The sequence below is a fragment of the Epinephelus lanceolatus genome, chromosome 13, assembly GCF_041903045.1.
Source record: "Epinephelus lanceolatus isolate andai-2023 chromosome 13, ASM4190304v1, whole genome shotgun sequence".
Lineage (NCBI taxonomy): Eukaryota > Metazoa > Chordata > Actinopteri > Perciformes > Serranidae > Epinephelus > Epinephelus lanceolatus.
The window spans coordinates 39464902-39484208 of record NC_135746.1 but is presented as its reverse complement, the minus strand read 5'-3'; the positions used below and the strand labels follow the sequence as shown (position 1 = coordinate 39484208).

The 19307-nt window shown below is 39.6% G+C and overlaps 1 protein-coding gene across 2 annotated transcripts in view; it reads left to right on the top strand.

Annotated features, from left to right (window-relative positions):
- The window catches only part of gopc (golgi-associated PDZ and coiled-coil motif containing), a 31010-nt gene extending 16514 nt beyond the window's left edge, over nt 1-14496 (top strand). Inside the window, exons 3-9 of one of the 2 annotated variants that reach the window (XM_033648848.2) lie at nt 2458-2481; nt 5641-5816; nt 5912-6077; nt 6165-6260; nt 9597-9761; nt 9842-10007; nt 13472-14496. In XM_033648848.2, coding sequence (XP_033504739.1) covers nt 2458-2481; nt 5641-5816; nt 5912-6077; nt 6165-6260; nt 9597-9761; nt 9842-10007; nt 13472-13587 — 909 coding nt within the window. In that variant the 3' untranslated portion in view covers nt 13588-14496. The remainder of the gene's footprint in view (nt 1-2457; nt 2482-5640; nt 5817-5911; nt 6078-6164; nt 6261-9596; nt 9762-9841; nt 10008-13471) is intronic. The other variant, XM_033648849.2, reaches the window with a different exon arrangement.
- Nucleotides 14497-19307: the final 4811 nt, after the last annotated feature.

Below are 19307 nucleotides of genomic sequence, written 5' to 3'. Positions count from 1 at the left end.
ACTGTTAAGAGGAGACTGCGCCAATCAGGCCTTCATGGTCAAATAGCTGCTAGGAAACCACTGCTAAGGAGAGGCAACAAGCAGAAGAGATTTGTTTGGGCCAAGAAACAGAAGGAATGGACATTAGACCAGTGGAAATCTGTGCTTTGGTCTGATGAGTCCAAATTTGAGATCTTTGGTTCCAACCGCCGTGTCTTTGTAAGACGCAGAAAAGGTGAACGGATGGATTCCACATGCCTGGTTCCCACTGTGAAGCATGGAGGAGGAGGTGTGATGGTGTGGGGGTGTTTTGCTGGTGACACTGTTGGGGATTTATTCAAAATTGAAGGCACACTGAACCAGCATGGCTACCACAGCATCCTGCAGCGACATGCCATCCCATCCGGTTTGCGTTTAGTTGGACGATCATTTATTTTTCAACAGGACAATGACCCCAAACACACCTCCAGGCTGTGTAAGGGCTATTTGACCAAGAAGGAGAGTGATGGAGTGCTGCGGCAGATGACCTGGCCTCCACAGTCACCGGACCTGAACCCAATCGAGATGGTTTGGGGTGAGCTGGACCGCAGAGTGAAGGCAAAGGGGCCAACAAGTGCTAAACACCTCTGGGAACTCCTTCAAGACTGTTGGAAAACCATTTCAGGTGACTACCTCTTGAAGCTCATTGAGAGAATGCCAAGAGTGTGCAAAGCAGTAATCAGAGCAAAGGGTGGCTATTTTGAAGAAACTAGAATATAAAACATGTTTTCAGTTATTTCACCTTTTTTTGTTAAGTACATAACTCCACATGTGTTCATTCATAGTTTTGATGCCTTCAGTGAGAATCTACAATGTAAATAGTCATGAAAATAAAGAAAACGCATTGAATGAGAAGGCGTGTCCAAACTTTTGGCTTGTACTGTATAAGTGGCGGTTCAGTCTGGGCCAACGACAGAGCCCATTCCCCATGCATTGCACTGGTGTATTTTATGAACAGCACAGATGTTTCTCTTTCTGTCTTATTTTACATGGTTGTCTTAAAAAAGCTCAACATTAGAGACATCTGGATTTATTGATCTGGTAAATAATCCCCCTACAGTACGCTGCTGAGGTCATGGAAAAACATAACAAATAAACGATGACTATAACGAGCAGCTACTGACATGTCTGCACATCTTGTCTCTGTATGAGTTTTGGTTTATCACACACAGCAAGTCTTGTTGTATTGATGTTGTTGTGATAAACAAGTGCAGTTGATGTTTCCCAGCACATTGCAATACACATTCTTTTAACAAATCCAAATACAATCTCTCAAATAGTGTCTACAACTAACTTAGAGTCATTGTTTTTAACAGAGCCTTGTGAACTCAAAGCTTTAAGTTGCAACACAGCAGCGGTCTCTTCAGTATTGTTTCCCAACACAGTTCTTTTAATTGCTAGTGTCCATTAGAGCTGGACGATACAGCAACAAATGTTGATAATTTTACAACAGTAAAGGTCACAAACAATTCTTTATTGTGAGGACATGGCAAACACTTGCCGAACAGCAGAACATTTCACAAATCCAAGGTAGATGAAAAACAATCAGAATTAAAATAATGTCAATTAATAAAACAAATATACAAAGAAATCTTAATTTAGGTCAGGAGCACGTCGTCAGACTATCACAGGGCTAGCACATAGTGACAAACAACCATTTAGTCTTACATTCACACCTACAACCAATTTAGAGTCAAAGAAACCTGCATGCCTTTAGACTGTGGGAGGAAGCCGGAGTACCCAGAGAAAACCCACACTGACACAGGGAAAACATGCACGCTCCACACAGAAGGGCTCCTCCAGCCCAGGGTTTGAATCCCCCACCCCGGGTTCAAACCAGGTGGGTGAGGGATAACAGGATGTTTATTCATTGAAGATTATTAAAATAATGTAAATCTATCTTTGCTCATGATTATCAGACATATACTAATATAGTTCCTTCTCTTAAGAGATTATCATTATAAGATATCAAATGGCCCTCAACATTCATTCTAACATTTAATCCTCCAGACAGCTGACAACATTTAGAAACGCCTCACACTGTCCACACATGCTGGCAAACAAAAGCAGAGCATTAGCAGTGTGACGTAGTTAGTGGCAGTACAACTGTGCACTACAAGATTTTTTGGACCCAAAGTGTAATCAGTATAGTTACATGTGTAAGTCTGAGGTAACTGAGAGTGTCTGAGACTTGAAGCCTAAAACTTTCACTTGCAGTGCCAAAGGTGTGCATGTATGGGACAGTGCATTTTCCTTTGCTTCCTACTCCTTTCCCTTTGCTTCCACTGCTTTCAGTTGCTTTTTTCAACTGATGTGCTTTAAATTATATCTGCCTCTTGAACTTTAATGGTTAACTTACTCACAATCTGTCGCCTGAAATCAAATTTTCTCTAATCTGTAACATCTTTCTGTTCCTCCTCTGCCTCTTTTCTCCTAAAGCCTGCGGCAACATTGGACGATATGGTAAGTTTGTGCATGTACATTTTTTGGATAGATTGTGTAGCTACACTTGACGCAAGTAGTGATTCAGTGATATTTAAAGGCAGGAGTAGAAAGGCCTGGGACATGAGTCACAACTGTCTTCCTTCCTACTGACACAGTCAGCTTTCAGCTGTCCATGTAAAATATAGGAAGGACCGATCATAGAGAATTTCCGTTACTGTTAAGTGAAAATTAAACAACAACAAAAAATGGTACAAAATTCCAGCTCACGTTCACCTGTGCAGGCAGTTTTAGAGTCACTAATTAATCTAACCTGCATGTCTCTGGACTGTGGGGGGAACTCAGAGCACCTGGAGAAAACCCATGCAGGCACAGAGAGAACATTCAAACTCTACACAGAAACATCTTAGCTGGCCGGCTCAGTGGCTCAGTGGCTCAGTGGTTAGCACTGTCCATACTATGAAAGTTCTGGCGGTTCAAGCTAGCAAATAACTTGCTCATTTGCAGACATTGGTAAAATTGGATAAATTAGCGACCTGCACCTTAATTTTGGTGACAAGCACCTCATTTGTGTTTCTTGGAGGCCAGGGATCTTCTCCACAGCAGGTCAGGACTCAAATAAGTATGTTACTGCTGGAAAGATGGTCTTTTAACAACTGGGCTGTCTATGAAATAGAAAGACTGAAGTACTTTAAAAAGTGGGGCTACATGTCTCACATTTCAGAATAAACATATATTGAGGGAGCTTGGCTTTGTCAATTTGGCATGCTAACATGATGGAGGATAGACTTTTCTCATTGTCACTTTACTTAACAATGATAAATGTGTCACTTTTTTGTGGGTAGTCACAGATGCTGCCAAGTCTAAAAAACACAGTTCTGATTAGCATTTCCAGTTTGGTCAAGTGGGTATAAATCTTTTTCTTACCTTTGACACTGCACCAGATTTGTTCTGTGCTGAGGGGACAGTGCATTTTGGTGCATCATTCTTTTAACCCAGCCAAAGATACAGCTTTGAACTTGGTTGTAGACTTGTCAGCTACTTGGCAGTTTCCAAAGCTTCCAGCTTTATTCTGATTGTTAGCATTTCTAAGACTGTCATTGAAAGCTCACCATTATCTAACATGACAACCTGTCACACTGTATTTCTTGGCTGCTTGATGGTTGCTTGACATTTCCGCCTCATTGATGATTTTGAAATTCCTCTCAAACCTTAATTAACTTGCCATTCTCTTGACCCTCTTTTTTTTTTCAAGAAATTTCTGCATCTCTCCATCTCAGCTGTCACTTTTGACTGCACTGAAGCTGTGAAGTGATGTGGCTTCAATCCAAATGTTTAAACTAGTTCCTGAATATAATACAACCTGCACTTTTTCAAATGTAATTTCAATGAAAGAATACAGTTTATACTGGGGCCAATGCATTCATTGTAGACTGGAGGAGTTGCTAAGCAGTTGAGGTAAGGTACCTGAGGTGCAGCAATCCCATGCATTGTCGGTACCATTCGTTCATTTGAATTTCAATTAAGAACGAAAAAACAATAAAATGGAAAACGATTTGTTCTTTCATTATTTGTTTTTCAATGTCCAACAAGAAACAGATTTCGATTTCTTTTTCAAATATTTCATTTAGTGCGCATGTCAAAAATAGAACATTTAAAAAACGGTCTTGATCCCTTTTTTTTATTTTGATATTAAATCTCTCTCATTTCTGTGCCCCGGAATTTATTCAGCCCAGCACGTACTTAATTTACTGTCTGATACTGATAGTAGGCTGTTGTTTATTATGGCTGCCTTGGAGTCACATGGATTATGCGCTTGTTGCCATGACATAAAACATAACTTTGACTCTGTAACATCGCCATTGCTCTCAAAGGCTCTGGTAGATCTACAGTGATCTGATTCACAGCTTCCGATTGGAATTTCTCGGTCCACCTTAAATGTCGCGTAATGCCTGTAGATGGTGGTATTCAGTCATTTTCAAGCTAATTCATGAACTGAAAAATTGAGAATGATCAGTAGAGTGCAATTATCCTAAAGCATTTTAACTAGCATATTTTTCTTATTGTCCTTACTCATGGTAAACTGCCTTTCAGTCTTGCTGTTTCTGCCTATTTGCTGTGGTCTTGTTTGCTCTGTATTAAAAAGTCTAAAGAAACTAATACTCCAGTATGACAGGAGATGTCAAAGGGTATCATGATCCTGTGTTTTATTCATTTTACTGCAGTATTTTTTCTTAATGATCTCAATGTTAATTGAGATTAAGAAATGGTCTCAATTAGGAAATGGTCCAGTTAAAGAGGCAGTATGTGTATGGCCCCTTAGTCCTCAGACTTTCTCCAACAACGCTTATACAGTATCTATAAAATAAAATCAAGTTGGTACATAACAGTATTACTCTGTAATTATAATTCATGAGTATTATTCCTAACCTTTTTTTTTTTTTTTGGCTTTAATCATTAGGCTATGTCAATCAACCAGTTATATCACTATTTGTTTCTTTATTAATAAAATTTAATTTCAGAAATCATATTGTCATTTTTCCATCCCCTAAAATTTTATCCATTTTCTACTACTTGTGGCCATGATGTCATCTTTTTAGTCTTTTAGACTTTTGAATTTCACGAAAAACTTTTTTTTTTTTTTTTTTTTATTGTCAAGATTGTCTGATTTACCAACAGTAACTAAGGGGTGGGATTTAGGATTGGTCAATTGAGATTCTGGTTTTTACTGTAAATTTTCCCCAAATCTTTTTCCTTTGTCGACTGTTGAGCCAAATACTGACCTTCAAATGCAATTTTTACAGTGATATAACTGGTTCAAGTTTTCAGCTTCAGCTGTTTTCTCTCAGGGATTTATTTCCTCCAATGTAATCTGTTTCAATCTCAGGAAGACATTTAATCCTAATCTGAATATGAGTTAGTAATCTTATTTGATTATTATTTGCATGGCTGGAATTTATTATACATGAATTAAAATTTCTCAACATAGATACTTTTAAGATTCAACTCTCCATGTACTTTCATTTGTCAATGAAATGAATTAAAAGGGGTGTGAAAACCACCTCTGCTAAATTGTGCTGTATTCAGCCACCACAGTTTAACAGGATTTTCACTCATCCACTCATCTTGCTTCCAGTGCTTGTTGTGTTGTGTGTGCTCACATGTGATGTCTTGTTGTAGGAACAGGAGCTGGAGGTCAGCAAGAAGGAGAAATTAGCAGAGGCCAGGCTGGAGGCTGAGGTGAGACTATTTAAGAAAGAAAACGAGGCTCTGCGCAGACACATGGCAGTGCTGCAGGCTGAAGTGTACGGTGCCAGACTGGCTGCCAAATACTTGGACAAGGAACTAGCTGGCAGGTAGGGACAACTCCTTTCACGTGAAAGATGAGCAAAACATGGATGGACTTCCTGGTGTTAGAATTGACAGCAGGATCTTTGGATATGTCCTCCAGGGTGCAGCAGATCCAGTTACTGGGTCGTGACATGAAAGGGCCGGCACATGACAAGTTGTGGAACCAGTTGGAGGCAGAGATTCACCTTCACCGCCATAAGACCGTCATCCGCGCGTGCAGGGGTCGCAACGATCCTAAGAAACCTCTCCCCTCTCCTGTCGGACACGTGAGTGTGAAACCACAGAACAGTTGGAACTGTTGATACCTTTATTTATTTGTGCTTCCAGAGCTGAATGTGTTGATGTCATTACAGGACCCAGACATGTTGAAGAAGACCCAGGGAGTGGGCCCTATCAGAAAGGTGGTGCTGGTCAAAGATGATCATGAGGGGCTTGGAATCTCCATTACAGTAAGAAGTCTCAGCTGTTCTTTTTCTTCCTGAATGTGGTTAAGTCAGCCCCTTGAAATACCATCCAAGATCTGTTTAAGCAGCCAATAATTCCATATCTTTGAATGCAAGCCTGGTTACTTCAAAAGATGTTCAGGCAGCAGAGAATAAACTCTCACTGTAAGATAAGGCTCTGGATTGGTGTCCTCCTCACAATTCTAAGCTAAGGATACCCACAATGAACGGCTGCCCATCCTTATCAGCCGATATTCAGTACAAATATGCAATTGGGATTTAAGCTTGCTAGTCACCAATCACAGCAGGGACGATCAGTGACTACTCAGCTTTCCCACACGTGTTACATTAAGTTTCCAATTACTATGCTGGTACTCTGTTTTGCTGATACCTCACTATGACTGAACTCTCGCTCCTGCAGCCAGCGGTGTCCTTCTGCCTGCTTTACACATCACACATCAACACAGTGACTGCCTGCACACAGTAGAAGAGGAGGGGGAGAGCAATTACATATCAATGTGTATTTAAGTTGTCCTTATAGACTTGAGGAAGGTTATTTAGTAGACTGGCACCGATTACAATTTTTTGGGCCGATCCCCATTTCCGATTTGCGACTGTTTGGATGGCCTATTCCAATTTTGGCTGATTCCGATTTCATTTTTTTCAAACCACTTCACAGCACACAAGATATTGCAATATTTTCTATCTTTCCCTTTAGAACATTTTAACCAAGATACAACCAACTTGTCAGTAATCATCTCAAGCAAACAAATAAAAACAGTGACACAGGTTAAGAAACATTTTCCTTTTTGCTCAAATATAACTTCAGGTACAGTATTAAAATAATTAAGTAAAAAAAGGCATGCATGAATAAAACCATAGATAAATGAAAATGATAAATGAAATGTAATTTCTTGAATAGACAAAAATTCCATAAGGCTGACATGGTGTAGGTCGCCTGTGCGAAAGCCCTTAGCGCTCACTCTAGTTGACGACAACTACGCTTATTACTGTAAGTGCGATAAAACCTCTGCCAGCCAAGCCAGTACTTTATCAATACATGTGATCAGCATGTAGAAAGCCATATTTCAATCTGCTCTGTCCGCAGTCTCTCATTCACCGCTATTATGATTTACGATCGCGGTCAACACAAGCACATCGCACTCGCGGTGCTAACAGCAAAGTGTTAAAGACAAACTAAAATGAAAGCTGTCTGTACGTAGGCTAACACTTTATCTGAAGATGTACCTGAGGCAGCCGACCTGCAGACAGTGAGTCTCCTCAGTAGAGGGTAACAGCAGTAACAGCGCCAGGTCACCATCAGTCAGGCATCCCTCCTCCTCTTTCAGCTCTCGCCAGCGTGTGAAAGCCAGGCCAATATTAATCCTTGTTCGAGCTCTTGTTTTATCACTCTCCTGTTTTCTTTTTTTTGTCTCCTCAGACAACACCTTCACCTTCTTCCTTTTCTTTGCCATGACAACCACGTGTAACTCCGTTCGCTACTCCAAAGAGAGGAGGGGGATATGATGTATGCCGTAAAGCAGCCAAATTTTGTAGTCCTGTTTTGTGTCCGGGTTCCTACCTGAACCCTGAAACGACATAGTGCCAGTGCAAGCGAAACAGACGCTCTCAAGCAATGACAGAGGTGTCATCCAACCTATTGTGAGTTGATGTATCATTACAAGGATCTTGGATTTTGAGGGCCCAAAAACTCCACTGTGTTGCTTTAAAAATCTGGGACTAAAACACCCTCTAAGCAGCTAACGAATGACCTGGAAATAAAGAGAACTGACTCTAAAGGAGCTTGCTCACTGGACAAAAAACCCTGGTGGACACGCCAATGTTTGCCCCTTTGCTGCCGCGATGTAGTGACAGGCCGTCATAAAATACCATCCATCTCCTTCCAAGCAACACTTGAACATCTTTCAAAATGTAGTATTGGCTCTGTTACTGCTGCTTTCTACAATTCACTAACCTGTTTTCTGGCCTGTCCGTGATGTCAGATGTGACACACCAGGAAAATAAAACATAGAAAGGACAACTCGTCTGCTGAGCTGTGTACACAGCTCTGATCTACTGGCAGTGGGGCATCCAAGCAATCAATGGCCTGTTTTTAGCTGGTCTCGCGTTTAATAAATCTGTATTCACGCTAATTTTGGTGGGTGTCAAGGATGTCACAGCACAGAGAAATGCTGTAAAAAATGCTTAAATTGTGTTGGTTATGGTTCAGTTTTTTCAGCATGCCATTGTGTCTTACCATGTTGCCATGGCAACCACAGAAACCACACAGAGGGAAACAATATAGGAGCTAATTGTATTGGTCTGCACCAACAGTGGCCAAAAGAAATTATCGTGAAACAACATCACCTTCAACATCTGGTCTAAATAACATTAGGTTATAAATGAGCAAGACTTGACTATGTCATATTGCCAACCATTTCCTCTATTTTAAGCCACAGCCTGCTCTCTTTAGCTGCATGATGAGATAACAGTAGGTGGACAGCAGCAGCCTCTGATGGTACTGGTGGTTAGAAGGATTAAAGTAGTCGTTGTAGCAGGGGGTTGTGCCCTGCTGCTGCATCTTTAAAATACAGACGGTAGAAACAGCAGCAACTGCTCACTGTCTTAAAGGACTGTTAGAGATAAAAAAATAAAGGTTAAGTGGTATATTTCAACCCTTGGACCCTGTTTTTCCATGTTTTTTTTCCTAGGTAAAAAAGTTTTGAAATTGGTCCAGTACTGAGAGAGGCAACAAAACTACCAGACACCATTTAAATAAACAGAAATTTGTGTGTATAAAGCCAGCGTATCTTCATAATCTAACTGGGTGAATTAAAGGTTTATTTCTACCAAACCAGAGCTGATTGTGACATACTGAGACAGTCTTTGTGAGTTTTATTTTGTTTGTGGACTTTGAAGTTTGTTGTATGATGCAAAAATCACTGTCTATTTTGGAGTCTGGTGGGCTTGGTGATAGTGATTCCTGGGCTGTTTCTGGTTAAACAAAAGGATCTTACTCTTTAACAAAAATGTGTATCTCTGTAGGGATCATTTCCATAATGTTGTCACATAGAATAACAATCTGTGCCTGTCAGTGGCAAAAACAAACACTTTTAGTGGACATACATCGATGGTGTCATTTGCCCAGAGTAGTCCCATTGTAGCCTGTTTTGTCTCTCAATACTGAACCAATTTCCAAAATAGTTGTCCAAATGTCACTTAGACACAAAACATGGGGAAAATGGTCCATGGATATAAAATACACCAAAGTTTCCCTTTAATAAAACATGCCCGACAGCACCATAAAATTGAGTTGAGTTAACTAATGTTTTTCCTCCTCAGGGTGGGAAGGAGCATGGTGTTCCTATTCTGATTTCAGAGATCCATCCCAGTCAGCCTGCAGACCGATGTGGAGGTCTGCATGTTGGAGACGCCATCCTCGCCGTCAACAGCATTAATCTGCGAGATGCCAAACACAAGGAGGCTGTTACCATTCTGTCCCAGCAGGTAACACAGGCATTAACAAACGTGCGCACACTGCACCACAACAATTCCCTCAAAATGCTCATTCAGTGTGTCTGTGTCAGCGAGGACAGATAGAGTTTGAGGTGGTGTACGTGGCTCCGGAGGTGGACAGCGATGATGAGAACGTGGAGTATGAAGATGACAGCGGCCATCGCTATCGACTCTACCTAGATGAACTGGAGGACAGCAGCACAGCGCCACCTAGCAACAACTCTGCATCGCTGCAGGGTAAGATCTCAAGACTTGTTTTGACCACTAATAAGATGCTCACATCTTGGTTCTTGGATCAGGTGCTGTATGCAGTATTCAGAGCATTAATATAGCAGCAAACTGCTGTTTGCTATGTGAAGTTTTAGTGGAGTAATGGCGTCCTGGCAGAGAATGAAGTTGCACTACCTCTGTGTGTGTAGATGGTCCAGCCACACGTGCATGTGAGTCCCACAAAGAGCTCACAAAGAAATAAATGATTATGAGCATTATTATTAGTATTACTAGATTACAAATCGATTGCTTGTTAAAGACAATCCCAATTCCAAAAAAGTTTGGACACTGTGTGTTAAGATAAAAACAGAACCAAATGATATACAAATATTTTTTTTGCCTTTAATCGATTGAATACAGTACAAGGACAATATATTTAATATGAAATGTGGACTCGTCAGACCAGCTCAGAGAAGTCGACGGCATTTCTGGATGTTGTTGTTGATGGCTTTCACTTTGCATGGTAACTTGCATTTGTAGAAACAGCAACAAACTGTGTTTACTTACAATGTTTTAAGTGTTCCTGAGTCCATGTGGGCATATCCTTTACATAGTCTTGTTGTTTTTTCATACAAAGTAGCCTGAGGGGTTGAAGGACACGAGCATTGAGTATTGTTTTTTTAGCCCTGCCTACCAACGTGCAGAGAATTCTCTGGATTCTCTGAACCTTTAGATGATACTATAGTTTGTAGATGATGAAATCCATAAATTCCATGCAACTGTGTGTTGAGAGTTGAGAGTGTTGCTCAAATGTTAAAGAGATTCTCAGGGAATGAATCCTGTAAATTTTACAAGGCCCTATTTAAAAAAAAAAGGATTAAACAGGATTAAAACTGAATATTTTATTGCTAAATGTTGTTTCTAGAGCAGCAACAGTAGTGTGAAGACAACAAAGTCACAATATAAACTTAATATCTCACATCAGTCAGTATCAGTCCTCCTGTCCTCTCTGCTCCTCCCTCTGCTGCTGAGGAGAGTCACTGCCTGCAGGTAACAATACTGTTGGTGAGTGTTAAGGTACGAGGCAAATTAAGCTAAACTGTCTGACATAAACCGCTGTTTTAGCTTTAGGTAACAATTTGTTATTAGCTAGAAGGTTTTTCACAAAGTGACTGTCTTTGCTTATGAACAACTGAGCCTTTCAAGGATGTCCCTTTCACACCCATCATGATGTCTTTACCTGTTACCAATTAGTCAGCTTACTCGTGAGATGTTCCAAACAGTTGTGTTTTTTTTTTTTTTTTAATTTCACAACCTTTCCCAGTCATATGTTGCCTCATCCCAACTTTATGGGAATGTGTTGCAGGCATACATTCAGAATCAGTGCATATTTACAAAATCATTGCGTTCCGTTTTTATTTACGTGTTACACAACATCTCAACATTTTGGAATTAGAGTTGTAATGAAAATAGGTAGTGAGATAAGTAAAAAGTTTAATCTTGTCCAGCAATGTTATGGAGAGATTAAGGTGAGATTGCTGTGTCACTCATGATGAAGTTAATGAACTGTATACATATAAACACAACACACTACTTTACTTGTACTATAGCTTTTGAAATCATCCTAATAGCACATATCTAGTATCAGAATACTGTGGTTTGCTTTCACACCACAAATGAACTGCATCATAAACCCTATTAGGATGGCATTAGTTTAACATGGAGACATAGGGTAAAGTAATTATTACCAGGGATTTTAGTCCCATCCGAATGTGTCATGTCTGTAATCATTACGGATAATGTCAGTAAAAATTACGGTGACTTTTACCTTCTGTAAAACGCTCCGGAGAAAATACCTCGCGTAATATTAATCCTGCGCGAACGCGATCCTCTGTAAAAATGTATGAAAATATTTCGTCACGTCCTGTTTACAACCATTTTTCCATGGTTACAACTAGTTTTCCACATTTTTTCAATGATGGAGGTGCAGGAAGAAGCATTCGTGTTGTTGGCAGTCGTGATAGTGGACATTTTTCTAATGATCGCATAGCCCTCCATGGGAGACCAGTCAAAAAGGTCAAGAGGAAAGCACTTTTCAGAGCCACGAGACTTCTGGTTGTGTTATGTAGGCCTAATATAAATCCATATTGCTAATCATTGTGTACACACATTCCTGATCATGGGCAATATTTCATATTGGGCTAATTATTAATTATTATTATCCTTCAGCTGGTGCTTACAGGAAGCAACATAGCACGCACATGCCGACAGGGAGGTGACGCCAGGGCACAGACCGAGTTACCACTCCCATCTCTGGTAGAATTACAGATTTCTTGTCCCGTGCGAATCGGACATTTATATTACAGACATCCTGTGGTAAACAGACATTAGTCCACACCCCTATGTAAAACGAATCCCGTCTGAACAATACTATAGTCTGCATGGAGGAAAAGTCCAGACTAGGCTTGGTTTTAACCGAACCAAACAGGATACCCGTGAAAGCACCAGACTGCAAATTAGTGATTATTTTGACCAGGACTGACATTAAGCAACATTTAGCAATAATAACACATTGTGTAGATGCTTAAAGGTAGATAAGATACACCTTTATTGATCCCATAATTGAGAAATTCCACATTTGGTGTTTTCGGACCAAACAGTTGTGGGGATTCCCTGAGAGGAACTGTCTGGTGGGGAGCCCTGAGTACTACATGCCTTCAAGGGAAGTGACGTCAACTGGCCTGCGGTTGGTATAGCAACCTCACCGTAGCTTTGATGAATCAAAATCCTGTTGTGTTTCCCCAATGTATATATGCTCAGTAAAACCTGGACTTCACTGTCCATCCATTTGTCCATGTTGTCTTTCTTTTTTTTCTTACGAGCTGTTGTTTGTGTTTTTTTGTAGTCTGCAAACAGGTTTTTAAGAATGGTGGCTGCTGGATTGGCTCATGTTTTAGATCAGTCAATGTACACTTAAATCTCTAAGTTTCCTATTGTGCTGGGTGAGGAGCTACTCTGAAAAAGGAACTATAAACTGTGTCCTAAGAATTGCGATCATTCCTAATTCTTGTAGTGAGGACCCAATAAAAACAGGGGTTCTTACCACTTTGAAGAAGTCCCTGTGGTCCGAAAACACTTAATGACACAGTAGGAGGGAACCACGCCCAGTGGTGTAGTGGTAGTTGATGAGGTGAGTGCTCTACTAGGTAGATAGGCAGGTTTTCCGACAAGGAAGTGGGTATACTCTCGTATATATTCCAATGGATTTTTGGCTGATACTGTAAAAGGCCAGAAAAAGAAGCGGGTATACCCCGTGTACCTGCATAGTTACCCTCCTCTACAATACTGACTCCACCCTCTCTCCACTATGAGCTGCTTATTAAAACAAGCCCAGACACCACTTAACTCTACTGCGGTTAGAAAGATGCTTTCTGAATGATGTAGAATAACATATTACTTATTATATGTCTGAATCTGTGTCCACCCCGTAGCTCTGGAAAAGATGACACTGAGCAATGGAGCGGAGAATGGAGATACTGGGATTTCCAGTGAGACACCTTCAGAGGAAACCCCTTCAAAGCCTCCCGAGACTGACTGCTCCTCCTAGAGGCTCAAATAAGCCAACGGTATTTGAAGGTATAACAAGAGGATTGGTGTTAAATCCCTCTCAAAGAACTGAATCAAAGAATTCTATGAAGAGCCAAGGGACAAGGGAAAATGAACAGAAACCGTCTGTTTTCCCTTCTTCCTCTCGGTGTTCTAGGGTAATGGAATTCGGGGGTCTAGTCTGGGCATGTGGCAATGATTTGGGGTAAAAGTACACATGTTTAAAGAAGCATAAGTGTAACATATGTAGAGCAGAGAGTGATACTGAACAATGTCTGACTTTTTCTGGATATTTTATTAAGAGATTAACAATCTCGGAACCCATGGGCTATTGGTCTGACAACTATAAGCTTCTGGGGGCACCAGCCAATATTTTGGGGGTTCGAGTGTTGAGATTTCCTCATTTCAGCTAAATTCTGTAAACAGATAATTGCATATAAATGCAAAAAAGAAAGAAAGCTAAAACACATTAGCCGATGGGTTCGGGGATAGTAACTCGGCCAGTGCGTTCTGCCTCTCCACACGGACTGTTTACCAGCCGTTAAAACATGGTTAGTCAATAATACTTGTACTACAAATGTACTACAAACCGAAACCAGAACGCCAAAATCTTGTGCCGTTGCCTACAGATTCTGCACACATATGCAGATATCTGTTTATAGAGATTAAGATACTGATGGAAATAGACAGTCGCTGTATATGAGAAAACTGAAGGAAGTAGATGTCACCAAGCTGACATCAGAGAGGAAGAGGTTACTTATTGTTAAAAAAATGTTTTTCAGGTGCCGCTTTTGGAGAAACGCTGTAGAGTTTTTTGCCTCTGTTTGCATAGTTATTCATCTGGTCCCGACAGTACTATGACAAGACTATTGTCCTGCAGGGGCCCTAGTAGAAGCCAGGGAAATATCTCAGAAAGGAAATTAAATTAAAAAAAGAAATTTTCAGTGTTGTTTTACAAATAGAGAATAAATCTGTTGCCAGCGTTCTCAGACAAAGTGATCATTGTACTTAGCAAGAGCAAGGCCATTTATGCTCTACCCTGTGAAATAAATATCAAAGCGAAAAATGCTATAAAATCTTGCCTGTTGTTACCAAAACACTTTTTCGACCTTTTTAAAACAAATTTAAAACCCAAGCTAGGTAGATATTCTGTCAAATAATGTATGCAGGGTCTGAATGTTTTAACAACCACATAAATAAACGTAGTAATAACTGAAAGCTAAGAGGAATGACAAATTTTCTTTTGAAGATATCCATGTTGAACTGTGTAAAAGTACTTGACGAGCTACTTCTGGCTCTAAAGTTTAAAATGCTGAACCTTTATAGTTATTCATACAATGAACATATTGCAATCTTATTGTTTTTCTTTTTTCTCTCTCTCTCTCTCATTCAACATAGAAATCTGTATGAAAGGAGATTAGGGTCATATGTAAAAAAACAAAATAAAAAACAACAAAAAAAGCCATTTGAGAGTAAAGTCAAAATTCTGACATCAAAATTGGTATAACTCTGAGATTGAAGTCAGAATCTTGACAAAGTTAGGGATTCTGAGAACGGAGTCAAATCTGAGATTAAATTTAGAATTCTAAGAATTTAAATCAGTATTCTGAGATTAAAATCAAAATTCTCAGATTGTAGTCAGAATTGTAAGATTGAAATCAGATTTCGCTGATTAAAGTGAGATTTCTTAGATTAAAGTCTGAATTCTCAGAATAATGTGAGAATTCTTTAATTAAAGTGAGAATTATGAGAATTTAAATCATTGTGATTCTGAGATTAAGAATTAGAATTCTCAGATTAAAGCAGAATTATGGAAAAATTAGTCCGAATTCTCATATTAAAGTGAAAATGAAGAGGTTAAAGTCAGAATTCTGAGTAAAAATAATTATATTTCTGAGATTCAAGTCATAATTCTGAGATTAAATTAAGGATTCTGAGAATTAAAGTCATAATTCTGAGATTATAATCAAAATTCTGAATTTGAAGTCAAAATTCTGACTTGCTCAGAATTTTCTTGTTAGACTCAGAATTTAAACACATTTATCAAATGTGGCCCTTATCCTCTTCCATAATTTTGTAATGGATGGCTTTCAGGTGAAGTAGCTCACCCTCTGGTGACTGCTCTCGCCATTTGACAACAGTGCCAGTGACATCCCATCCTGTCCCATCCTGGGTTTTCTGTCTTTGAAGGCACTGTGCCATAATAATCTTGAGAAGTACCATTTCAAAGGCACCTCTAAATTCCAGCCACAACTGCTACCTTCTTTTTCTCTAACTTTGTAGGGCACACAACTGGTGTCCTTTAACACCCCAGTAGTATTCCAATTCCCAGATATTAATGGCATGTTCATTGTTCAGGGGGTCCTTGTCAATTCATACAGCTTTGCAGAGCCAGCATTTAGCAAAACAATCAAACACACAAACTACGCCATATGTCCATGTTAGGTTGTTAGGTAAGGGAGCAGGTTTTCTTCCATCTTTAGATATTTTTAAAACTTAAATACTTAAAAGAAAGAATGTCACAACTGACATTGCAAATACCCTCCCAAGTCCTTGAAGACAATGTAATTATAGACTGTATTTGTCATACTCTGTATGACCTAAAAACCTTTCCCTGGTATTGTATCCTGTTTATAAGGTGGTGACGGTGGGGTAGATATTACCCGTTTTCCCGCCATAGCTTTCTAACCTTGTTCCATCACTAACATATTTTGGCATGTCACTGTATGTTGAAAATACAGGGGTGGGCACAATAACACGTGTCTGATATCATGTAATTGAATGCAATCATTCTTAATGACGGGGTCTCTCTGAACTGTGTATCGCTGTAGACTGTAATTTGTTACATTTGTTATTGTTTTTTTTTATTGTGTCACATTACATTCTCTTGTAGCACATTATATTTTGTCAAACCTGACAGTATGATGTAGTAAAATACAACAAACCACAAACTCCTCTAAACTGGATTAAGACGCAGGCCTCACCACTGTACTGTTTGATGCAAAGACATTCAGTTGATACATTATTGTGCCCAGCCCTTGTATATGTGTCACCACTGCTAGCTGCCAGTGATCCAGCCCAAAGGAACATGAGTGAGTGGAACTCTTACTACGCCATGACTTTGTGCCCTTCCAGAATACGTGTCACTTTCCTTACTTGCTTTTTGTTATTCTGTTTCCTTGGTGCTTGGTTTGTGTCTCTAAACTCTTCACACATATGATGTGCATCTTTATTATAAGTAATGTATTCAAGTCATGCAATTTATTTAGCCTTTAAATAAAGTTTTGTTCCAATTTGGTTTATTTGTAATACATTTGGAGTATTTTTTGTTGTTGCTGTCTTTTTGAAAATGTCTTAAGTGCCTTTAAACTCACCTCAGAGTTTATAAAATGAAGATGAATTCTAACTAGACTTGCAAGCAGGTGTGACAGGCTCCAAGCCAGAGGTGTGGACTGGAGTCACATGACTTGAACTCGAGTTAGACATGATCACAAGTTTAATGACTTTAGAATCGACATGACAAAATCAAAACAGACTTGCAACTCGAGTTGGACTTTCACACCAGTGACTTCTTGGATTTAAGCCATATGTCTTGAAAATACTTAATACCTACCCTCAAACCTGAAGATAGCAAATTATTTAAAAAGTGAGCCTCAAATCAAGTCATTTCCCTTCATTTTCAGAATCAACAAACACAAGTTGACATTTAACTCCCCAGATGATCCACTTTGAACCGATCAGATAGCATCCAATCAAGTTGCAGAAAAGAAACATGAAGAACTAACATTATGTTACTGAGCACCAGTCTGAAAAAATGATATGAAAGATAATTTTGTTCACATACAAAAAATATGCATTGGTCAACAAAAAAGGTATCACAGTATGCAAGATTGTGCAGGTTGAAAAGTACAGACAAAGAAGGAACAACTTCCTAACTTGACATTTGAAGTTGGACAAAGAATGATAAGTCAAGGCTAAAATGAAAAGCTAATGCTTTTTAGCAAACTTATTTTAACAATTAATGCAATTTTAAAAAGCATTTGTATTTTTTCTTAACTTAATATTGCGTTATTTTTATTGAAGAGTGTGTTATGACTTGTTCAGAACTTGAAACTCAACGTCTAGGACTTGGGACTTGATTTGGGACTTCTCAGCCTAGACTTGGGACTTGAGTTCAAAGACTTGAGACTTGTGTCTTGCAAAACAATGACTTGGTCCCACGCAAGCCAAAACTCTCAGCATAATTGAAAGGCATCTAAATAGGGCAGTTTATAACAGAATCAGCAATGATTTGGTCATCCCCAGTTAAAATGTACAAACTGTAATGTAAACAGGTCGCACAGTAATGTAGTGTGTATAGTCTGCTTGACTACATGTCTGTGACAGAGGTGATCAGGTCGAAAGAGAAAAGGGTCAGATAATAGAGTAACACATTGATATGGAGAGGTGTTGACAGCCATTAAAGGGATAGTGCACCCCAAAATGAAAATTCAGCCATTATCTACTCACCCATATGCCGAGGGAGACTCAGGTGAAGTTTTAGAGTCCTCACATCCCTTGCGTCATAAAAAGTTGTTTGGAAAAACGTCATTTGAACTCTGTTTTTAGCCTCATTGTAGCCTGTAACTCTAACTGCCTCTCTGGGCACCATGTTCAGGTGTGCATGCTTCCGCAAGACGGTGAGACATGGGCACTGCGTTCATGTGTGTTCACGTGCTTTCGCACAGAGTTCAAATGACGTTTGTCAGGGCTTCAGGACACTTGGATCACTACGGATGAGCAGTATGGAGATATTTTGTGGTTTCAATTATGTGTTTTTGGACGTTTGAATCTGGGGCGCCGTAAGCCTCCATTAGGTGGAGTTGTGTTGCTACCCCTCTCCCCTTGGATCTCCGCAAGTGTTGTGAGCCTCCATCGGCATATGGGTGAGTAGATAATGGGTGCATTTTCATTTTTGGGTGCACTATCCCTTTAAGGGAAAACGGCTGGCGTTTTAGAAAAATTCAATGGAACTATGCTGCCCTCTAGTGGTGAAAAGTGTGTAATACCATTAGGAGACTGCCAGATGGCAGCATCAGATAGGATGAGACTGAGTTCACTACAAAGAGATATCATTTCTTTATTATGATTTCATGACAATACATGAAAACATACCCATGTGCTCATGAAATCTGATGTGATTAGAAAGTATGTTAATAAGTAGTATATAAGTAGTAGTAATAAGTAGTAATAACTAGTTATTCTACCCTTAACCTGCATCATTCTGTGTTTCCAACCTGATCTGGATATCATATAATCTTAAAAACCTTGAGGCACAAGCATTCTCATGATGATAGTCCAGGAATGTTAAACCTTTGAGACGAAAGTAATCCCAAAGTAATCCATGCTTACAGTAGTGTAGTCTTAACATCAGAAATTCCCACCACCAAGAAAATAAACTGAATATTGGGTGTGAAAAGTGATCTTTCTCCCTGCTTTTGTGTACACACACTCAAAATCACTACAAAGAGACACAAAATGACAACGAAGACGTGAAGGAACTACAGAGAGACGCAAAAAAAACAGCACAAAGTCAGCACAAAGTGTCTTGTTCTGGTGTAGGGGAGGTGGTGGGACCTTTTGCATGACATTTGCACTCCCTGGAGGGATTATGAGACAATGCAGTGCAAATGTCTCGCCAAGCTCATGTGGTTTTGATGAGTGTACACCATCAGTGAATGC